A 22,785-nucleotide genomic window follows, 5' to 3' on the forward strand; every position below is an offset into this window, starting at 1 on the left:
AGGATGCTGGTGAGTCAGAAGGAGGACAGTGGTTGTTCAGCCACAGTGACGTGCCCTGAGTCTTGTCAGGGCTCTCTTCCATGGAGGTTCCCCTCAGAGCAGTCTGGGGCCAGCCCAGGCCTGCCCAGAGCCACTCAGGACGTGGCATCATCCTTATTGGTCCGGCCTCCCGGAATGAATGGAGCCGCTTCTGGTCGGCAAGACCAAGGACCTTCATGGCACAGGCTCGTCCCCCCCGGTAAGAGCCTTGTACACCTGCCCCCCGAGCCTGCCTGGCCCTGCAGACACCGGACCAGACTCCTGCTATCCTGCCAGGAGATACACACCCAATCTGGGCAGGAGACTGTTTGGGGGGTTTTGAATCCGGTAGCTTGAAACATATCAGATTCTCAGAATCACTGGGGAAGTTTTAAGAGTAGCCCAGTGTACCCTGAACACATCAGAGTCTCTGGCAGAGCAGGCAGCAGGGAACTGCGTCCGTGGAGACTTCCTGGCGGATCCTGATAGATGAGGCAGGTTCGGAGACAGCCCAGTGGAGCGCTCGCCTGCTGACGGGCAACACCCCCCAACTTCTCAGACCAATTGGTTTTGATTTCATTGTGAAAGACTCCAGGGAGGAAGAACTACTATCTATCTAGATGAGTGTTTTTGAGGAAACAAATAAAGCGGGGGAATTTAGAATTTCTTGAGCCACAGGCATCCGAGGGAGGTGAGGCCGGTTCACAGCACTGCGCTCTGTGGTCTCTTAGACACGGACCGGGCCGTAGGGAGTGTGGGGTCAGGGAAGTCAGGGAGCCTTTCAAGCGCCGGGACAGCTGGGGCCAGAGGTCCCTGGTGGACGGCCACTGTCTCTCCGCAGCTGGTGGGCGGTCAGGCGTTTGCTCTTAGAAACGCCAGGTCAGATACTGTTCCCTGCGGTGTGTGACGCGGGTTGTAGGGATGGTCTAGACCCCTGCACGGGATCTCCTTTCTCCGCTGCACGCAGTCTGTCGGAGGCCTGACTACAGATCTGCTGCATCACATGCCTGTGGAGGGTGTGCTTCTTCGCACAGGTGTCCTTGTGTGTGGGGGGGTGGAGAGCAGAGCCGTGGCGCATGTGGGCTGTGCAGAGCAGAGGAGGCTGAGAGCAGAGGAGCGGACACAATGGGCACCCCGCAGGGGCTGTCCTGGGTGGTGTGCAGGACCCGGGGAGGTCGTGGCTCCCGAACTGGGGTGCCTGCTGGCTGCAGGGGTGGACCTGCCTCTGTGGACCTTTGGGGCTGCATTCCGGGAGCTCCATTTAGGAGCGTGGAGCCAGGCTTGTGGCAGGCAGGCAGGGTTTCTCCAAGGTTACTTGGAGGACGCAGACGCCCTGACCTTTGGGAGCAGACGGGCCCACAGGCCTGTGCTTCCTGGGGGAGCAGAGGTCCCAGTCCCCCCATGTGCCATCCTTCCAAAGCAAAGACCTGTACCATGGGGGGGGGCGTGACACACAGAGCCCCCCCTCCGTGGCAGTGCCTTCTCTCTAAAGCGGGAGTCATTCCTGAGTGTCCAAGCCCTCCTGGGCCTGTGAAGAACACACAGGTTCTCTGGGAGGCCCTCCACGCAGAGGGCAGTGTGGTGTTCTTACCCTTACTGGCGAATAAGGGGAGGTGGTGTGTGGCTCCCGGAGGTGAGTCTGAGTATAGACTTGCCGAGAGCCCCCTCCTGGGTGCCAGGGACAGCAGGCTAAATAACCCGGGAGCAGCATGTCACTTTGCCTGGCATAGCTGCAGTAAAAATGGGAGGAAAACACTTTATTTTGTTTGCCCTAGCAGCACCTGCCACTTCTTAAAAGCACCATGAAATAAAAGACATCTGTGTCGGGAAGTGAGCCCCCAGGGTGCATCTGAGGATGTGTTTGTGTGTTTTTCTAAACCACTGGCTTTGCAAGTTGGAATCGGGGGCCAGGGAGGCCGCCGTGGGTGCCGGATGCACAGAGGCGCAGGCCCAATGAGCCAGAACTGCCTCTCTGAAGACGCGGCGGGGCTCAGGCCGTCCTCACTCAGCCGTCCTGTCCTCAGGAGGAAGCCGGTAAATGAGGTAAATTAGGGCTGGCCCCAAACGTTCTGCCAGACCTTTCCTCCCAGACCTGAGGCCTCCTGGGCCGGGTCTTCATGATGCCCAATCTTCCGAGAGAAAATGGAAAGACAGTTCTAAGCAGCTGTCTAATGGACCACATTTCACAATTTCATATGGGAAGTCGGTTCTTGTAGATTCAGCCTGATGAACACTCCAAGAAAAATGAATCTGTTTCATGTTGTTTCCCCTTCCTTCTCTTTCTGAGACTACGTGACGGTGAAGGAATGCCCTGTGTGACCCTTGAGGGCGGATGCACCTGCCGTCACCTGCCAGGCCGTCCCAGCCCTCCCTCTCTCCTGGGGCGGCTCCCTGAAAGGCCCCTGGTAGTTAATGGGTGCCCTTCCCTTGACTCTCAATTTGATTTGATTCTGCCACTTACTTTCCACAGGGTGTGGCTATGGACCGAGTGTTTGGGTCCCTCAAAAACTCCCGTGTTGAAGCCCCAACCCCAAGGGGACCGTGTCAGGAGGTGGGGTCCCCCGATGGGATTCGTGCTCTTGTGAAGGAGACGCCAGGGAGCCCCCCTCGCCCCTTCCCCCAGTGAGGGCACAGAAGATGCTGCCCAAGAACCAGGCTGTGGCTCTCACCAGACCTGCGGGCGTCTGGATCTGGGACGTCCAGCCCCCAGATTGTGAGGAAGAAATGCCTGCTGGTTATAATCCACCCCAGCGGCCGCAGAGGAAGACAGTGAGGAAAATGTTATTCCAGAGGGGAGAGCCGTGGTCTTGGAGCAAAGGTGGCAGGAAGGAGGATGGATTTTTCTGGGCCAGGCTGCAACCGTGTTAGAGAAATAGACTAAGTTAACTACATGTAGGATTTTTAAAAGGGCTGTTTTCCCTGCACCTTCTTTACCTCATCAGTGCCTGGAGCAGCAGGGGTTTGGAAAGTGCTTCCCTTTCCTTCCACTGGTAATTAGAACACAAATGCGGCCTTCCATGGGGGGGGGAATCAGAGGCCAAAAATAAACCTTCCCTGCATGTGTCTCGTCTGCTGTAGGTTTCCTGGGATCAGTCAGCATCTTCACTGGGACCAGACCCCGCATTATATACATGCTCGGTTTCACTGCCTACCTCAGATGGTTTGCTTGGTGCTGCTTCTGGGATGGGTCTGCGTGTGTGTTTGTGCGTACATGTGTGTGTGTGTGTGTGTGTGGTGCACATGCATGCATGGTATGTGTTGTATGAACACATGCTTCTGGGGCGGGTCTGCATGTGTGTGCATGTGTGTGGTGCACACGCACGCACGGTATGTGTTGTATGCACACATGCTTCGGGGATGGGTCTGCATGCGTGTGCACATATGTGTGCATGTGTGTGGTGCACATGCATGGTATGTGTTGTATGCACACATGCTTCGGGGACAGGTCTGCGTGTGTGTGCATGTGTGTGCACATATGTGTGCATGTGTGTGGTGCACACGCATGGTATGTGTTGTATGCACACTAGCTTCTGGGACGGGTCTGTGTGTGTGTGCATGTGTGCACATATGTGTGCATGTGTGTGGTGCACATGCATGGTATGTGTTGTATGCACACATGCTTCTGGGACGGGTCTGTGTGTGCATGCATGTGTGCATGTGTGTGGTGCACACACATGTATGTGTTGTATGCACACATGCTTCTGGGACGGGTCTGCATGTGTGTGCATGTATGTGTGCATGTGTGTGGTGTGCATGCATGCACGGTATGTGTTGTATGCACACATCATATCAGGGATAGTTTAATGGCACTCTGGAGCAGCTCAACCCTTCTTCCTGGAGATGCTAATGTCATTGGACCCGTATGTTGGGTGGGCACTGTCGTTTACACCTGCTCTGCCCAAACCCCCAAGAGGGCAGGTCCTGCCCAGCACTCCGCATGGGAGTTCGTCACCCTGGGGCAACACCTACCCCTGGCTTTGTTATACATAAATAACCAAGCTCAGCATTAGTCTCCACAAAGTTGCAAACAAAGGTGAGCAAAGCCGCTTGGACTTGCTCGCACTTCGTGTAACTCCCGTCCCATTCTCCTGCCCTCTCTTCTACAGACCAGGGTGTGTGGGCTGCTGACCGATTGACATGAAGGGGAGCGACCCTGCTCTCTCTGATCTGGGCATTCACACTAGGGCTTCGGGGGGAGGACCCTCCTGACTGCCACAGAGGCATCCAGGGCATGTACGCACGCGTGGCCAGCACATATGGCCTGGCACGGGGCCGGCAGAGGAGAGGGGTTGTGGCTTACGGTCTGTGGTGATCTCGTAGGGTGAGTGGAGCCTGGCGTCTCCGCAGGGGGATGTGCTCACGTAGAGATGGAACAGCACGTTGTCCCTTAGCCGGTAGCCGCCATCCTTGGACCGCTCGAATATCGAGTGCTCTGAGTCCTCCCGCCGCTTGCTAGGGTCAAAGAGAGGGTCCTGGTCACCTGTTATGAACTGACCAGAAAGGCGCCCACTGGGCCCATGGCTTTGCCTGGTTTTGTGTCTTATTTCCTCGTATTTTTCTCGTTGCCCCCTGCATGGTGCTTTCTCCCCACAGGACCGCGTCTGGGGCAGGTGGCAGTGACACGGGGCAAGGAGACCCAGCCGGGCCCCAACGCCCTGGAATGTCGCGTCTCGGGCCCCTCTGTTGTGGAGCCAGCCCCCTCAGTGATGCTAACCCCCCTCTCTGCATCATAAAGCCTCATGGGGCTCACGGCTCTGTGTGCAAAGGAGTCAGAGGAACGGCTTTAAAAGTGGGGAGGGCTTGGCCTCCAGCGCCTGGAGGGACCCCCTTTATTCCTGCACCCGCCATGACCCAGGGTGGTGTGCCTGCTCCCCCAGCCTGTGATGGGCCCAGGCCTCTGCCCTTGGAAGCCCCAGCCCGAGGGCAGGAGGCTGTGTCGGCCGCGTACAGGCTTCCTGCTGCTCACTGCTGTCCCCGTTCTGCCCCATTGGTGATGGGTTCTGTCGCTGGGTCCTGAGACCACACGGGCAGTGGTGCAGACATTCCCCCTGGGAAACCCCGAGGCGCACCCCCAGCCTGTTTGCCTCCCTGCTCTGCTCCCAGGCCCCACACCATGGTACACATCAGCCTGGAGCTGTGAGTTGGGTGTTGAGGAGAGAAAACCGTTGGGCACGTCTGGGAGACCCACACCCTGTTCCCGGCACCCTCGGCGGGCCCGGAGCTGACGGAGGCCTGCGTGCCGGGCTGCTGCTGGCCGCGGGGCTCACGCAGAGTTAGCTGAGGGAACGGAGCCTCACTTGGACGGGGTCTGCCCGTGTGCCCTGGGCCTGCCCTGTGGGCGCCATCCTATACAAGCCTGGAGCAGCCTGCATCCCGAGCTCGGGCGTCCGGGCCCAGCTGCCCCTGGTGGCGGCCTACCTCAGGTGCAGCTCTAGCTGGGTGTACAGGAAGTGGACCAGTGCTCTCCTGGCTACGGTCTCCGCGTGGCAGTCGTTGACCACCAGCCCCTGGTCACTGATGTGCTCGCCGCTGATGCACTTGGTCCCTGAGGACAGGACGATGACCTGTGCCTGCCTGACGTCCAAGCCTGGGGGACAGAGGAGGCGTGGGAGTGAGTCTGCTCTCCCCCACCAACCCCCGAGACCCCTGCCCTCCTACACCGGGAGACTCGACGTGCGCCGGTGAACATGGCGAGAGGCGCAGCCTGCCACCAAACACACCAGCAGGAGCAGTGCAGTGCCCACCAGGTGGGGGAGACCTGGCGGGCTGCTGGATGTCAGGCTGTGGTTCTGAAAGCGGGGAGCAGAGCCCTGAGCCCGACCGGGCTGTGACCGCCGGGACGAACCCCGGAAATCCTGTGACCACCGCCCTCTCGTCCCGTGGGAAGAGAGTTGTATCCTTAGAAAGATTTGCCGATGGAAGCATGCCATGTGCAGGCAGGACGGGGGTGGAGGCCTGAGCCAGGCAGGGACTCCCGTGAGAACAGGCCCCTGGGCCAGTCCCTGTCCCCATGCACGTCTACCCCGGAGCCGCCACTCGGGACTTGAGACAAGACACCTGGGACCATGGGCAGGAGCTGAACCGACATCTGGGTCCTTTGAGCAGGCCCGTCTCCATGTCCCCCAGCACTGGGCCCTCTACCCCTTTGCCTCGAAGCTGGAGCACGTCCCCAGCTCAGGGGAAGTCGAGGCTCAGGGCCTGCAGGACATGTAGATGCCTGTGTCACAGGCTCAGCAGTCTGGGCCTCAAGGCTGGAGGGCCCTGAAGGTGAGCTGGCCGGACAGCAGGACCACCGGCACTCACGTGCGGCACAGTGCCCGGCCCCGGTGCATCCCTCGGCAGAGGTGCATCTCATGGAAGGGGGCCGGGGTTGCCTGCTCGGGCTGCCCCCTCCCCAGACCCAGCACAGAAGTGGGAGCCCCCCTGGTCCTGGCCTATGCTGCGGATTCTGCTTCCCGAAACTTAAGGCCCATGCACGACAGTGCCCGTCACAGACTGCAGTGAAAACGTGTGCTGTTCTGATTCAGCGCCACGAGGCTTTCTGTTTTCCCTAAAGAGCGGCAGCACAGGTGGGAGCCAAAAAGCAGGGGCTCTGTCCCAGCCCGCACAGCTCCTTCCTCCTCTCCCGTCAGGGTCCGCACAGCCCTTTCCCAGGCCCTGCGAGCCCCGGACAGCCGTCTTCCCCGGGCTGAGGGGAGAACTAGGAAGCCAGGCTTGTGTTAGCTTGTGGCTGTCCCTTGTGACCCACGGAAGAGATAAACTCACAGAGTGCGCAGAGCTATTGTGATTTTTGAATGCTCTTTATATATGTAAGAGCAGAGAGTTTTGAGGTCAGACAAACTAATGGGGTGGTTTTCTGACCCTTTCTCTGCACCCAGGTTCCTAGCCATCGAATGGGGCAGTGTTCACTGCTGCCTGGGCATGCCCCCCCGCCCTGGCCCGCAAGTTCCCCTTTCCCATCGCGGATCCGCGCTGAGGCCAAGAGCTGATGGGTCCTTCACACAGTGGAGGCCCCATGATTTACGTGTCACCGGACGGCGCTCATTCTGACCACGGTCCAAGGAATCTCGTCAACAAAAACAATATTCTCTGCAAGAATGGAAGACAAATGAAACCAAAGAAACCTTCAGAACGAAACCCAGACTCATGACTCTAAAATGTGGTGTGTTTAAGGATACCCCAGAACACCACGATCTCAGTTTATTCTTTGTCCTGTGAGGGGGAAGATGACTGCAGCTGGCTTACACCCGGAGTCTGGGCATGGAGGCAAGGACTGGAGCTTGGGATTCCTGCCCCAAGCTCGCCCTGCACTGTCCCGGGGCCCCCTGTAAACACTCAGAGTCCAGCGCAAGGGACCTTATTGACCTCTGGCCCAAACACCGTACGAGTAAGAGGTGGTTATACACTGCTCTGTGCTTTGCGGATTCCAGCTTAATTAAAGCGGGTATTTAGAGTAATGGGAAGTAACATTTATAATTGTTTCCTTGCAGTTTTTCAATATTCAGATGTCTGGTGCCTGTGCAGGACAACTTAGCAGCAGAGAACTATTTCTCCCGAGGGCTGGTCTGATGCTCCTCTCTTGATTCTGTGGAAATCGGAGCTGTAGAAGCAGAAACTGCTGTCCCTTCACCCTTCATTAATCCTCAGCTCCTCTGGACTTGGGGCTCTGCCATATTCAGCACAGTTATGAGGCCCAAGAGATGCATTATTTGCTTATTCGTTTTCTGTTAGTCTCACCTCCTATTGTCAGCATCGTGCCATGTGACGCAGCCTATCCTTCAAAGAATTTATCATGAATTTGGGGAGATGGCTCAGAGACAGAAATGTCCACAAAATAAGGTATTGCGTGATGAATACCATATAAGTCTGCACACAGACTGTCGCTAGGACGAGGGGAGGAGGGGGGAACTGCGTGCACAGGCTCTGGACAAGCTGGCCGGAGCCGGGGTCCCTGGTTGCACTGAGTTCTCGAAGGAGACGGGGAGGATGAGGGAGGAAGCCAGCTAAAGAGGAGGTGTTGTGAGTCTAGCCTCAGGCTGATCTGGTAGAACACTCTGGAATATGCAGGGGCCACAGGTGCCATGTGCTTGGGGGCAGGTGCGGAGCTCCTCCCCCAGCGGGGCTGTGGCCCTGGCCGCAGCAACCCCCGTGAAATGCGACCCAGCACGGGACTCTGGTTATGGGGTCCCGTGATGTGGCTGAAGGACAACCTGAGCAACGGTCCCAGGAAACACGGCGCTACTGACTTCTGTAGAATGAATAGAAAACGTGATCAGAGACCCCCTCCCGCAAAGCCCCAGGCCCAGTCAGTTTTGTGGGAGAATTCTACCAACCTTGAAGCAGCGGCTGATTTCAAGGGTATTTATAAAGTGTCCCGGAGCACACGAAGACAAGGAAAGCCTCAAATTGTTTTTATCACGAAATGCCTGTTACTGATCTATCCGCCTGACTGAGAATGCACAGAAGGGAAACAGGTAGCCTCAGTTATAGATACCAAAGATTCTAAATCAAATACTAACCACCGAGCACTGGAGGAAAAGACCAATACAGTAATCACCACAAGGGGGGTTTATTATGGAAATGCAAAAGTGGATTCAATTCAATTAAAGAGCAGTACAAAAATATGATTATAATTACAGACAATGAGAAGACATCTGACAAAGCCCAACAACTGTTTTGATAAAAACTCAATAAACGAAATAGATGTATTTTTCCAATGTGATGTTACACACACACACACACAGAGGTATACCCACAGGGACACACACACACATGTATAGAGAGGTATACACACATATGACAGGTGTATACACGTACCCCCCCAGTGGCATGCTAGAACGCTAGAGGGACGTCTGCGTGCTCAGGAACACGGCAGGAATGCCCGGGTAACTCCGTTCCTTAACATTCGCCGAAGCTATTAGCCGGCACAACAAGAGAAGGAAATTGGAGATAGAGCAGTTGGAATGGAGAAGGAACAGTGTTGCTGCAGAAGGCACTATGACTGTGGATGTGGAAACCTCTGGAGAATCCAATCGGAATACTGCTAGAGATAATAAGAGAGTCAGCAAGGTGATAGGGTACAAGTTAATATACAGAAATCAACAGCTTTCGTACGTACACACAGCAGCTAGTGAGAAACTATAAAGGACAAACAGCCCCGTTTACTGCAGCAAACAAGGTAACAGGAATGAGTTTAACAAGAAACTATCAAGATGAGAAATGAATAAACATTTACTCCCCCGAAAGACACCAACAAAACTCGAACACATGGATGTTGCACCTTCTTGGACGGAAAGATTTGATGTCTGGAACCTTCTCCACAGTGATTGATAAGGTTCACATGATTCTAGTAGGAACAGCACAAGGGCTTTGTTTTTGACAAAGCAAACCTGGTTGAAAAGTATGGTTTTGTTCCTTTATTTTTGAACCACGCAAGCTGATTTTTGTGGGTAACCCAGGAAGTTCTGGGAGAGAAGACCAATAGCAGGGCACAAAGCCCAATAGACATCAAGCAGGTTATAAGGGCTCAATAGCAAATTGCCATGGTTCTGATGCAGGAAGTCCCAACAGGAGAACAGAGCAGAAAGTCCAGAAACTGACCCAAAGTCAGAAAGGAATTTACTGCAGGATAGAGGTGCTGAGATCTCAAACCTGTGGGTTGGAGACACTGGAGACACTAGCCCATTAGAGCTATCCAGTAACTGAAGAGCCCTCTGAAAAACAAAACTGCATCTTTACTGTGCACCGTGCACCAGCGTAGGTAACAGGTGGGTCAAAGGTGTTGATGCAAAAGCATGAAGAGCTGCATCTTTATTCATAATCACCCAAACTCAGAAGCATGTCCTCCAGCAGGTGGTGGATAAATGAACTGTGGTCCATCCAGACAATGGAATATTATTCAGTGATAAAAAGAACGGAGCCATCAAACTATGAAGAGACATGGAGGAAGTTTGGATGCGTATCACTCAGTGAAGGACGCCAATAAGGCAAGGCCCCATGCTGCTGGATGGCATTCTGGGAAAGGCGGAACTATGGAGACAGGAAAAGAGGAGGGTTTTCCGGGGGCGGGGTGGCAGTGGAGAGATGGAGCACAGAGGTGTTCAGGGCCGTGAACCTGCTCTGTGTGACACTGGAATCTGGGTCCATGTCCTTATACATCTGTCCAAACCCAGAGAATGTACAACACCAAGAGTGCAAACTGTGGACTTGGGTTGATTAAAACAACAACAACAAAAAGATGTAAACACAGTAGAAGAAAACATGGGATAATCTCTTCATAAATTTGGTGAGTGAAAGACCTTTCTGATTATAACTAAAAGTCTCAAAGCAGTAAGAATTGCTAAATTCAGATGCATAAAATAATTCCGGGAGTTCACTGTCCTGGCGACTCATTGCAAGCAAGCATACCTCACTGTGTCCCAGGGGAGACCGGTGCCGGATCCCTGTGTGCAAACACAGTCGAGAAGAGCTCCAGGACCAGAGTGAATGTGTCTCCCTGGCTGGCTGCTTGCATCACCCTCGTCAGCTCCATGCACCTCCATCCCCAACTTCAGGCAATCTTTGGGAATGTCCTTTTATTTATTTAACTGGGACTGAGCAATTCTGAGCCCATTCAAACCCTTTGAATAGAAATTTTCACAATGCAACCTCTGATTACAAAATTTCTAAAAGTAAAACTATAGGTAAATATACCAGCCAGAGTCCAAGAAGCAAATATCAGAAGTATGGGTTTATCCTGTGTGCAGACTGCCCAAGGGTGCGGTGTAGAAATGAGTTCTGACTCCCTTTTTTCTAGCACTGCACCCACTGAGTGCCACGGCCCCAGTAGTAGGGTTTCCACAGCCTCCCGTGGAGATGGCGGCCCTCCTTGGATGTCCCCAGTAGGAGCCTGCACCACGTCTTGCAGTGTCTTCCATGCATGCTGGGGTTGCAGAGCGCCTGCCCTTTCACCTCTCTCCTCACTTGGGCAGACGCTGTGTTTGATTATCTGACTTTTCCTGCGAATCAGTTCCTTCCTCTTGTCAGGGTCTGTTTCTGTCCTAAATTTCCTTTGTTTGGACTGGAGGGGACATAAAATGCCAGCTCAGGCATGTCTCGTCCGGGAGGGACATGGGTAAGACTGAAGGGAAACATTTTCACGTTTGACGCAGATTTCTCTCCCTCCAGGGCCTTGGTTAGTGGCCGTCCCCCAGGGCTGTCTTCTTCAAATACTGCAGGTACTCTGACTTGACGAGGAAAGTACGTGTGCGCACAAGTTCTGTGCACTGCCCTGGGAGCGGCAGGCAGGACGCAACCTGCGCCACGTCCCGAAGTCTGGAGTCACATAACCTTGTTCCTGCTACTCACTCGAGACTTCGCTCAGGGGAGCTGGTCTGCCGTCCCATGTGGAACAAGGGGATAAATCTAGCGCTAGCTAGCTGTTGGGCATGAGAGAGCATCGTGTGACGTGTGTAATGGGTGCCAGTCCGAATCTGCTAAAAATGCTGTTATCCGAGCAGTCAGTACTGGAACCAGACTTCCCCTGTGGTGCCCGCTGCTGGAATTACAGCAGAAGCCCAGTGCTCTGTTACTGTCAGCGCAGGAACCGCACCCTCACTAGGGCCCTTTGGTGGGCGGGCTCCTGTGGCAGGAGAGAGGGACGCTGTCGTGGTGGTTGTGAGGCCCTGGGTGTGACGCGGGGCCCGTGGTCTGTGTGTCCGGGAGACCCTGGGTCTCGCGGCGTGGGGTGCCCCCAGCCCCGGTGCAGAGGAGTCCAGGAGCAGCCCCGTGGCTCCCCCCACTGTCCCACAGAGCAGTTACCTCCTGCGGCGGCGAATTCTGGAAAACGTAAACATCGGGTCCACTGGGCCGCACGGGAATGAACTGGGAATGCACCTGAAAATCCAGAGTGCATCAAGGCCATCAGCTTTATATGAGAATAATATGAGAAAAAGTACAGAAATAAACAGCTTCATGTTTGCTCCGTGTAGAACACGGTTGTTAAACCTCCACCACCCAAGGGCAGTGTTTGATTTTCTTCCCCTGGTGAAATCTTTTGGGCAGTTAAATGCCAGCTTACGATGTACCCGTATGAAGAGCGCAGAAGTCCCTGGACACCGTGGGTGGGGCCCGCGCTCCTGCAGGGATGCGGTGGGGGTGCTGTCTTCCTCCCTGTTTTGTGTGTTTCCTTGTGCACCTGCTCGCTGAGGAGGGGCCTCTGGTGTTGCAGGAGGGCTGGCCAAGGTCAGGCCGCTGCCCCTCCTCAGCTGGCTCCCCTTGGGGGCCACGCAGGTGTAACTCTGGGGTCAGCTGCCATGATCTCTAGATGAGCCATGTCCGCTCAGCGATGGATCTTCCTTCCCTCTCCATGTTAGGAGGGTGTTCAGTATAACAAGTCGGCATTCATGCAAAATGAAGGTCAGGAGTAAAATACATCCTGCGGCTCGTGGTTTAGACCTAACCCTTTATTTTTATTATTTTTTTTTTTTAAGATTTTATTTATTTATTTGACAGAGAGAGAGAGACAGTGAGAGAGGGAACACAAACAGGGGGAGTGGGAGAGGGAGAAAGAAGCAGGCTTCCCGCTGAGCAGGGAGCCCGATGTGGGGCTCGATCCCAGAACCCTGGGATCCTCACCTGAGCCGAAGGCAGACGCTCAACGACTGAGCCACCCAGGTGCCCCTAGACCTAACCCTTTAAACTGAAGACTGGGAATTGCTGTCCGTCCTGCTCCTTGCTGTGCAGGAAGTCGGCCCCCGCGAGTGTCGATGGGCCTGAACCTTCCTCCCGCTCATGAGGCTCTGTACCTCGCAGCGTCTTCCAGGACCAACCCTCTGAAATCCAGGTGACTGTTCACTGTCTCCCATCCCTGCTCAGGGCTCTGCTTACGGTCTTTACCCATCTTCCCCATGCCCTCCTGGGTGTAAATGGAAAGACCCACTTTTATTTTTATGATCAAAGTAATTGCCAGTCGCTCAGGGGAGACACCGGGAAGAAAGGGTTTGGGGATCTGCGTGCATCTGCAGGAGTCCTCTTTGCTGAGGGGCCTCACCAGGCCCCTCATGCGCTCGGAAGAGAGGCGCTGGCTGTGGTCCAGCTGTCAGGACTTTACCAGGACTACCTTACCTGGTGTGGCGCCGTGGCTGACCCCTGACTCAGGCAGAGCATGGCTCGGACAGCGCAGAAGCAGATTTCTTCACCCGCTGGGGTCGTTTTAGGTTCAGAGCAAAAAGCTCTGAAGCACAGCAGAACACGTGTCTCATGTTGTTACTTGGGACTTTGAGATTTTCCCTATAAGACAGGACAGCCCGCTTTGTCCACAAGAGTCTGCCATCCTGAATGGAGCTGTTCTGGGCTGTTTTCATGAAGTTCGGCTTTGTAGGCTGTTTTCTTCCCCATCCTGTCTTCAAGAGATGTGCGTTTTTGCTGGGCAGTCATATGTCCCAGGCATTCGTGGGGTGTGCGTAGAGCTGCCCACCAGCTTAGGAAGGGTGTTTGTTAGAGCCACAGCTTCTGAATGTGTTTTGCAGACCAGGCTAGCAAAGACAGGCTGAACATAAACTTCTGAAAATACGCACCAGGGAAGTCTTTCTTCTGGTCATTTACTTAATAAGCTTAGAAGCGAGGTGAAGAGCATGCATCTCAGCACCACGCCTCGTGCACATGTGTAGGGACCCTTCAGCAGGGTTGCGGAGTCCGCTGCCCACCTCCTGGCTCCGCCAGCCTTCCTGTGACTCAAGAAAAGGCACCTAGCCCCTTCATCTCCTTGTCTGTATTTCTTAAAAGCTGTAATTAAGATTCCTGCATCTCCCACTTCTCAGGGTTGTAGCAATTAACTTGATTAGTGTATGCAAAAGTGCTATCAACATTATAAATTTGCATATCAAGTGAAAATCATCATTATTAATAGCTCCTTCAAGAGTCACTTTCCCATGGAAACACCAGGATTTCTTAACAAAGGAGAAGACAGAGCCATCACTTGACAGCTTGGCTAAACAATGTCCAGGTTTCTGGCTGAGGAGGGCAGAGGGAGCAACACATTGCTTTTCCTCCTGTGGGATCCACAGACTGGAAGGATTCCGGAGGGTGTGGAGGGACAGGATGAAATCCCGGCATCGTACGGAGGTGCCATCGAGAGGGAGCAAGCACCTGCAGGGCGGGCCCAGAGAAAGCAGGCGCTGAGCCAGCAGCCACCAAGGGCGGGCTCACCAGGTGACTTTTAATTAAGGACCGTTGGCTGGTCCCCGACCCACCTGGGTCGACGAGGAGGCTTGTGCTTGTATGTATCCTGCCTTCCACTGGGGAGAGAGACCCAGTTACAGGGGAAACTGGAGCTGCGCTGCGAGAGTAGAGTTGGTATTTTTCTCACAAATGTGAATATTCACAAGTATGGAAGCCACAAGCAGGATAAAAGAGAAAGACTGACTATAAACAAAGCGGGCTTGATCAGAGGAAGCACAGTCCAAGAACAGAGGAGGCTCAGCTGCTGAGGCTCCCCAGGGACCTGTGAGGAGCGTCACATCTATAAAACGAGAGGAGGAACCTGAGAACAAGAGAGATGTCTTGAGTGATACACATTGCAGAAATTAAGAAGCAGCGGGCATTTGAAGAGCCGTCAGGGAAGTTTCAGAAGGGCCCAAGGACACAGAGGAAATGGGTAGATGCACCAGGAATGGGAAGAGACCGAGGATCTGGTCAGAATACTGAAAATTGGACGAAAATGTGTGTAAAGGGAGGAATTTATCAAAGAAGTAATACGAGAAAAAGTACAGAAATAAACAGCTTAAATAAATCAGAGCAGGTGCGTGGCTCACGCCTACACACATTCTTATGAAATTATAGAACATTCAGTTTACAAAAAAGGGCCTTTCCCCTCCGTAGGCAGGGCAGGGTGATCCGGCAGAGACGTCAGCCAGATGTATCTGGTTAGAAACATTAGGTAAGAGATAATAGAAAAATCCCCCCCAGATGCGCAGGGAAAATAATGTCAAGCGCAGAATTCTCCCCAAGCAAAGCTGCTCCAGGAGCTTGAGAGTGTGGTCGGCATGCGGCCTGTGAGGGAGCATGCCCGGTTTCTGTCCCCACACGTTTTGACGGTGTTTCTTGAGGCTGCATCTGTCAGGCTGGGAGAAGGGAGGAGAAAGCGGCGAGGCTGGTGCTGGGGTACGGCTGGGGCCCAGGGAAGGGCGTGGGCCTGTCCGCAGACATGGGGACTCGTTGGCCAGCAGTCGTGCCAGAAGCACTTCCTTCCTTTCAGTGAAAGAAGAGAAAGCAGAGCACCCGGAAAGCACACAAAAGACTTCAGAGGCTCTCTGAGGAGGTCTAGCAACAAATGTGGGTCAACCCTAAATGTGAGGCGGCTTTGAGTGAGTGGTGGCAGGAGTGAGAATGTACGAGCGCGGCCCCTGGCGCTGTAGGGACATGGTGCAGGGACAGCACAGGAACCGCGGCTCAGCCCGCGCTCGGCGGTGGCCCCTACCGCGTCCTGACCGTGCGAGGCTGTGTAATGCTTTCCAACATTTAGGCTCACCGGACAGAGGATGGAAGGCTGAAGTACGGCACAGAAGAGGCTGTAAGTGCTAGTTACCGTAACACAAAAATATGCGCGTAGTGAGACGAGGCGGCTCGCCAGGCCGGCCAGGGGGCCGACGGCGCGCTCTCCGCTTGACAGCATAAGGAAGAGAAGTGTAAGCATGTTACCTGAACCCATGAATGTTACAAACATGATCATGAGAAAGCAAAAAGCGTCAGATTTTACCAGCGCAAATCAATATTCAGAATTGAAAAAAATGGAAATACAGAACAAATATAGTGTTTGGAGTCACGAGGACCCAAAAGGAAAGTGATCAGCGCCAGCTTCCCTACCGAGCCGGTGGGAGAACGCCGTGTCCCTTCCCGAGCTCCCTTCTGCTTGAGTTTTTACCAGATACTGCGCTATTTGGGTAACAGTAAGAACTGTTCTATCCGTAAGCACATGTCTCTGCTACCGATTTGTCCTACGGGCTCATCAGGGGAAAGCACCTGCAGGCGCTGAGTGATGTGGACGAGCTGGTGTCCCACCTGGAAATGGGAGGCATCGCAATCAGGTTTTCCTTCAGAATCCACACACGTTTGTAACTTTTGTAACTTTGTAAGTAAGTAAGAGCATCCTTCCCTCTTGGAGGTTCCTGCGCATTTGCTTAAACACCTGAGCTAGAAGGAAGGTCAGGTGTCACAGCAACTTTAAGTAAATGGTTTTTACAAAATATTTCTACCAGTGATTTTGCACACATCTCCCTAATCTCTTGTTAATCAGTGTGTTTATGAAACTTTCTCTTTATAACAAGAAGGCAAGTTTCAGCACTTTATTCCTCAGTGTTTATAGTCACTAATTCGTGTACAGTCTCACTTCATAGAATAAATTCAGTTCACGTAGGTAAATTGCCTGCACAAAAACCAGCGTATTCACTCGCCATTTTCCCATGAGTCTTTGTAAAATGTTACTGTTTTCCAAGGGAGGTCTGAGAGTAGCTTTCAAGACTTCCTGGAATTGAGTTTTCCAGAAAAGTGGGAAGATATTGGACAATCAGCTCCAGAGCTGGGAAATCCTGGAAAAACTACTCAGCAGATCATAGCGACCTAAGTGCTGGGGTTGGGAATAGAGCCCAATGGAGGTGAGACACAGGTCCCTCCCTTTCACCTTCTATCCTCCTCCCTTCCTTCCTCCTTTCCTCTCTCCCTCCTCCTCCTCTTCCTTCCTCTCTTCCTTCCTTCCTCCCTCCCTCTCTCCCTCCTCCTCCCCTCCCTCCTTCCTTCATCTCTTCCTTCTTCTCTTCCTTCCTTCCCTCTTTCCTCCCTTCTTCTTCCTTCCTTGTATCCTTTCTTCCCTCCTCCCTTCCTCCCTTCCTCTCTCCCTCCTCCTCCCCTTCCTTCCTTCCTTCCTTCCTTCCTTCCTTCCTTTCTTCCATCCTTCCCTCCCTCTGAGTTGCCAAGAGGCAGATTGACCTAAAGTCACATGGCTAGTTGCAGGTAGAGTTGGGAGTCAAACCCAAGCAATTGTCCTTGGCCAGCACCATCTGTCACGGTTCCCTAGACCGTATCCTGAAGTGGAGGCTGTGTCTTTTCTTGTCACCCCCTTGGGTGTGCAGAATGGTGCCCCACATGTAGATGCATCCGGTCCACGGCTGCTGGCTGCCGGAGAAAGGAATGCCAGGTCCAGCGGGAATGCTCTTGACTGAGGTGGACCCTTAGCCCTCAATTTAGAATATTTCACTTTCTACACGGAGGCAGACATTTGAATATATGGAAGGGCAAGTGTCGGCAGCTTGGGCAGAATGCCGGCCCCGGATACAGTGGTGTCACTGACGAAACAGAATTGCCTTTGCCTTAGCACATCGTCCTCATAAAGTCATCGTTACCTTTCAGAGCACTTCATACGCCTCATTCTCCTTCCCCAATTACAGCAGGGGAGGCATTTTTCATTCTGTTTTACTAAGATGCCCATAATGGAAAGGTTGAGCAATATATGCCCTTGCGCTAAAGCCCTGGGGTCCTGAGTGGCTCTGCCCCTCCCCCAGCGTCCTGCGCTTGGCAGAACCTGAGGGGCCCTCAGGGCTAGAACGGTAGGAAAAATATGCCGACTCTCTGGTTTTTAACTGATTTTCAACATACATATGTTTGGTCATCATGTAGATGGTCTTTGTCTACACACGCAAATCCTCTTTGTGAAACTTAACCCAAAGCCAGTTATTTCTGCAAGCATCATTTTGAGTCGGTCATGACCAACTCATGCCCAACTCTGGAATCAGAAAGAGTACACAGTTCAAATGACCAACTGGTTAGTTACCATTAATAGATGTTTTCACCAAAAACTGATTGCTGGAAGTTAACCCTTGTGTCTCCCACCCTGGCTGTCCGAGGCCACGACCTTCCCTGTGGTCTGGACGTCCCCCTCCCATCCTGCCCCACGTGTGGGATGGGGTTCCACGTCTGTGAACCGCTTGGCGGATGTCTCCCGTGATGGGGCTCAGGGGGTGGTTTGCACCCCAGTGGGGGCTCAGACTCCCTGCCACAGGCCACCCCCTGTGCACGGAGGAAATGCAGGTGCTGCGGGGAAGTGCGAGGTGCACGCAGGCAGCCTCCTCACCCCTGCCTGAGGCGACTAATCTGTGGCCTGGCCTGACCTTGGGTTCCAGCCGTACCAACATCAACAGTGCACGGTGTTCTCAACCACGAGGCAGGGAGCCTAACAGGGAAGACACGGGCCAGGTCCTCACGTGGCCCTTCTTCGTGGGAGTCGAGGCATGCGGGCAGAGCCGGTCTGAGGAGGTGTCAGCATGCTTTTGCTGATCATCTAGAATCGGCACTGAGCTCTCTGGGTCCTATTGTTGTTTTTCTTTTTCACATCTTCGTGTGGAAGAGAGACTCGTCTGGTTCCCAAGGTCAGGCAGACACTAAATCTCCTCTCCTTGCGGATGGGATCCCACAGGGAAAACGAGAGGCATTACCTGTGGTCATGACGATTCCTGCCAGTGCTTTGTGGCGGGCGTGCGCGGACGCCAGGCCCACAGTCAGCTCGTGGAACTTCTGCGTGACCAGCTGGGACACGGAGTCTGCGAATTCCTGAAAGACACAAGCACCAGGCCTCTTTGACGACTGAGCTGGTGGCATCCTGGCCTCCCTCCTCCTCCAAGCCATGTCCCCATGTGTGGCATCCGGAGGCCACCGTGTGCACTGTCCCGAAACCCCACGGCCCTATGGAGACCCATGGCAGGCCTTGGTTCTGAGTGGGGAGCCCTGGCCTGGCCCCGCGCGTGAGCAGAGCCTGCCCGTGGGAGGCCACAGCCACTCTTGCCCTCCCCTGCCTCGTGGAGGGGCCAGCCTGCAGCTCTCGTTCGGGGAGCACTTGTGTGAGAGAATCCTGAGCAGCAGGGGGCTTGCACACCCCGGACACTCGGCTCCCTGTCTTCTCAGTGTGGGAGAACTAAGGTAAAAATACCCCACAGTCTCAGGTACTTCCTGGCCGAGCTGTTCCCTGTGCTCACCCCACAGTCTCCCCCCTTACTTTCTGCACACATGCACAGGCACTCACAAGTGCACTCATGAGATGCAGGCACAGTGCACACACCTATGTGCACATGTGCACTCACAGACACACATGCACACTGGTTTACACATGCACACAGTGCAGCCAGAGATCATGCGCATGTACACATGCACTCAGAGATGCAGGCACACATGCGTCGTACACACCCATGCACATGTACACGCACACGTGTGCACACACACTCAGAGATGCAGGCATACGTGTGCGGTACACACCCATGCACATGCACGTGCACACGTGTGTACACACACAGAGATGCAGGCACACATGCGTGGTACACACCCATGCACATGTACATGCACACGTGTGCACACACGCTCAGAGATGCAGGCACACATGCGTGGTACACACCCATGCACGTGTACACACACTCAGAGATGCAGGCACACGCGTGTGGTACACACCCACACATGCATGCGCACACATGTGCACACAGATGCAGGCACACATGTGCGGTACACACCCACACACGCACATGCACACATGTGTACACACTCAGAGATGCAGGCACACATGCGTGGTACATGCCCATGCATGCGTACACACACTCAGAGATGCAGGCACACACATGTGGTACACACCCACACATGCATGTGCACACACACAGATGCAGGCACACATGTGCGGTACACACCCACACACGCACGTGCACACATGTGTACACACTCAGAGATGCAGGCACACATGCGTGGTACACACCCATGCATGCGTACACACACTCAGAGATGCAGGCACATGCGTGTGGTACACACCCACACATGCATGTGCACACACATGTGCACACACACAGATGCAGGCACACATGTGTGGTACACACCCACACACATGCACGTGCACACATGTGTACACACTCAGAGATGCAGGCACACATGTGCAGTACACACCCACACACGCACGTGCACATGTGTGTACACACACAGATGCAGGCACACGTGTGGTATACACCCGTGCATGTGCACACTTGTTGAATTTTCCTAGTGTGACCTGTGTCCTTATTAAAGCAGCTCATCGGCAATGACTAAGGCAGTATGGCCCAGGAATGTGGTTTTCTTGGTGTCTTCCTCCCTCCCACCTGGCCCCATGGTGGACGTGTCCCTTCTCTGCTGGAGGAGGCAGGCTGGGTGGCAGCGCCCTTCACGGGCGTTGGAGACAGAGAGATCTGGTGTGAATTGCATGGGCCCGTTTTCCTGATTTATAAGGTAATCCTCTTAATTTCCATCCGACGGTGCTTTCGTGAGGATTAAATGCATTAATGTATCTGAAATGCTTAGCATGCTGCCCCGTGTTTCGTCAGTGCTCAGAAACGGTGCCTGTTCTTTCATCATCATCATCATCATCATTATTACTAATTATCATTTCCCTGGTCGCTGCAGACACTAGCTGCATCCTCATGTGGTTATCCATGAGGGGGGCACGTGGTTCATTTCGGGATGGAATGGAGCTTCACTTTCCCGCCAGGTGTCCGGATATTGTGCTACAGATAAGAACAGGTCTCAATAAAGATGAAAAAGATAAATAGACAGTTTTTTAAAAAAAAATCCCACTTACGGGCAGTAACACCTATTCATATGGAAACAGGCCTGCATCCCAGACTCTAGAAACCTGCGCGGAACAACACCGAGGTGTTGGCTCCTGCCTCCTCTGTCCTGCGGGGGGCCTGCTGCCGTGGCGGCTCCCGAAACCCATAGTGCTGGGCGCCATACGGGCATGACGATTCGGGCCTGGCAGGTGGCGAGGGGCCCTCCGTTGGGCCTGCTGGGCCTGGGACGTGTGTGCTGCGGGGGGTCTCCCCCGGCTGGGCCCCTGCAGGAACCCAGGCTGCTGGGTGAGGTGCCTCACCTCTGCTGGGAGCTGTGCAGTCCATCCTGGGGTTGGCTTGGGGTTGGAGGCTGTCCTGTCCTTTGTGACCTGGGGACAGAGGTCCAGAGAGGGCATGTGTCCCAGGCACATGGTGTATGGGTGTCCTTGGGTGGCCAGAACTGGTGACCACCAGCGGTCTGGCTTAGAACCACAGAAATCTGTCCCCTCTGGAGACAGCAGCCGGAGGTCAAGGTGGCGAGGGCTTGTCTCCCTCCCATGGCTCCAGTGGAGGGTCCTTCCTGCCTCCTCCAGCCTGTGGGGGCTGCAGGCGTCCCTCCCGTGTCTGCCTCCTCCAAAGACGCCTGTCACTGGATTCAGGGCCACCCTGATCTCAGATTCTTCGTGTCACAGCTGCATGGCCCCAGGCGCAGGCTCTGGGGCAGGCCACGGCATGCCTTTTTGGGGCCACCTGCAGACCACTTCACCTTGTCATCAACACCTTCCACACTCGTGCTGTAACCCAGAGGGCGACGGTTTTCCACGGGAGTGTGAATTTGGGTAAATTCTGTATGTCTTGGATGAGCCCGATTTCTTCATTTGCGTCTGTCCCTCGAACAGTAGCAGGTGTGGGCACGGGACTGGTAGTGTCCCTGGCGCCCTTGGCCCCCCACCACCAAGGGAAGGTTTTATCAAGTCCCGCCTTCAGATGGACGCTGGTGGGCACGGGGGCTGAGCTCCGACTGAAGGCACGCGAGCAGGGAGCGAGGCTGGTGAGAACAGGGGTCCTGGGGTCTGCAGGCTCTGTGGCGCCTCGGTGAGCCCTACTTTTGGAGCAGGAGCCTTTGAGCCCTGTTCTTGCAGGACCAGCAGCAAGATGCAGCCAAGCACCACCTGCCTGGCTGGGAAGGGGGGCTCTGACCTGGGCACGGGCCGAGGGCTCCCGTCCAGGCACAGGGGTCCAGAAAGGCGTGAGCAGAGCTGACGGCTGAGAGGGACCTTGATGGAGTGGTGGGCCTAGGGTCTTTCCTTCTGCAGACGTCCAGTGCTCAGGTCAGGGGATGAGCTTCGCCGTCCGCCCTCCGGCTAGCTCTGCAGCATGCTGGCGGTCAGCGGAGTGTCAAGCTGCTATTCCGCTGGGGACCTACGTGCTGGACCTACCTTCCTGCTGGCGGCACCTGCAGGTGGCTGGTTCCATGCATTTTATTGCTAGGATGGGCTTCCAGGGGCTGCCCGCGCCTTCTTCTGGCTTCCCCAAGGTCTGAAGCGCCTCGCGGGCGGACTCTTGTCTTTTGCTCCTCCAATAACATTTTTTAAAATTGAAGTATGATTAACCTATACTGTTATATTAGATATTAGTTTCAGGTGTACAACATTCAACAGTTCTGTGCGTGCCTCAGTACTCATGATGATAAGTGTACTTTTAATCCCCCTCACCTGTCTCCCATCCCCCACCACCTCCCTGCTAGTGAACAGCAGTGTGTTCTCTAGAGCTAAGAGTCTGTTTCTTGTTTTGTCACTTTTTTCTTTGTTTTTTCTTCAATTCCACATATGAGTGAAATCATATGGTATTTGTCTTTCTCTGACTTATTTAACTCCATATAATACCCTCTAGCTCCATCCGTGTTGTGCAAATGGCAAGATTTCTTTCTTTTTTATGGCTGAGTAATAGTCCATTGTATATACACCACATCTTCTTTTTTTTTTAATTTTTTTATTTTTTTATTCTTATGTTAATCCCCATACATTACATCATTAGTTTTAGATGAAGTGTTCCATGATTCATTGTTCGTGCACAACACCCAGTGCTCCATGCAGAACGTGCCCTCCTCAATACCCACCACCAGGCCAACCCATCCTCCCACCCCCCTCCCCTCTAGAACCCTCAGTTTGTTTTTCAGAGTCCA

General features: G+C 54.0%; 1 protein-coding gene across 1 annotated transcript in view; it reads right to left on the bottom strand.

Moving 5' to 3' along the window:
- Positions 1–22,785, bottom strand: part of ADARB2 (adenosine deaminase RNA specific B2 (inactive)) — a 375,765-nt gene that overhangs the window by 37,435 nt on the left and 315,545 nt on the right. Inside the window, exons 4-6 of the mRNA XM_031025842.2 lie at positions 18,483–18,597; positions 5,437–5,605; positions 4,319–4,470 (exon numbers count right to left, since the gene is read on the bottom strand). Coding sequence (XP_030881702.1) covers positions 4,319–4,470; positions 5,437–5,605; positions 18,483–18,597 — 436 coding nt within the window. The remainder of the gene's footprint in view (positions 1–4,318; positions 4,471–5,436; positions 5,606–18,482; positions 18,598–22,785) is intronic.

This window comes from Leptonychotes weddellii, chromosome 5 (genome assembly GCF_054177405.1).
Source record: "Leptonychotes weddellii isolate Sample4059 chromosome 5, ASM5417740v2, whole genome shotgun sequence".
NCBI classification, from domain to species: Eukaryota; Metazoa; Chordata; class Mammalia; order Carnivora; family Phocidae; genus Leptonychotes; species Leptonychotes weddellii.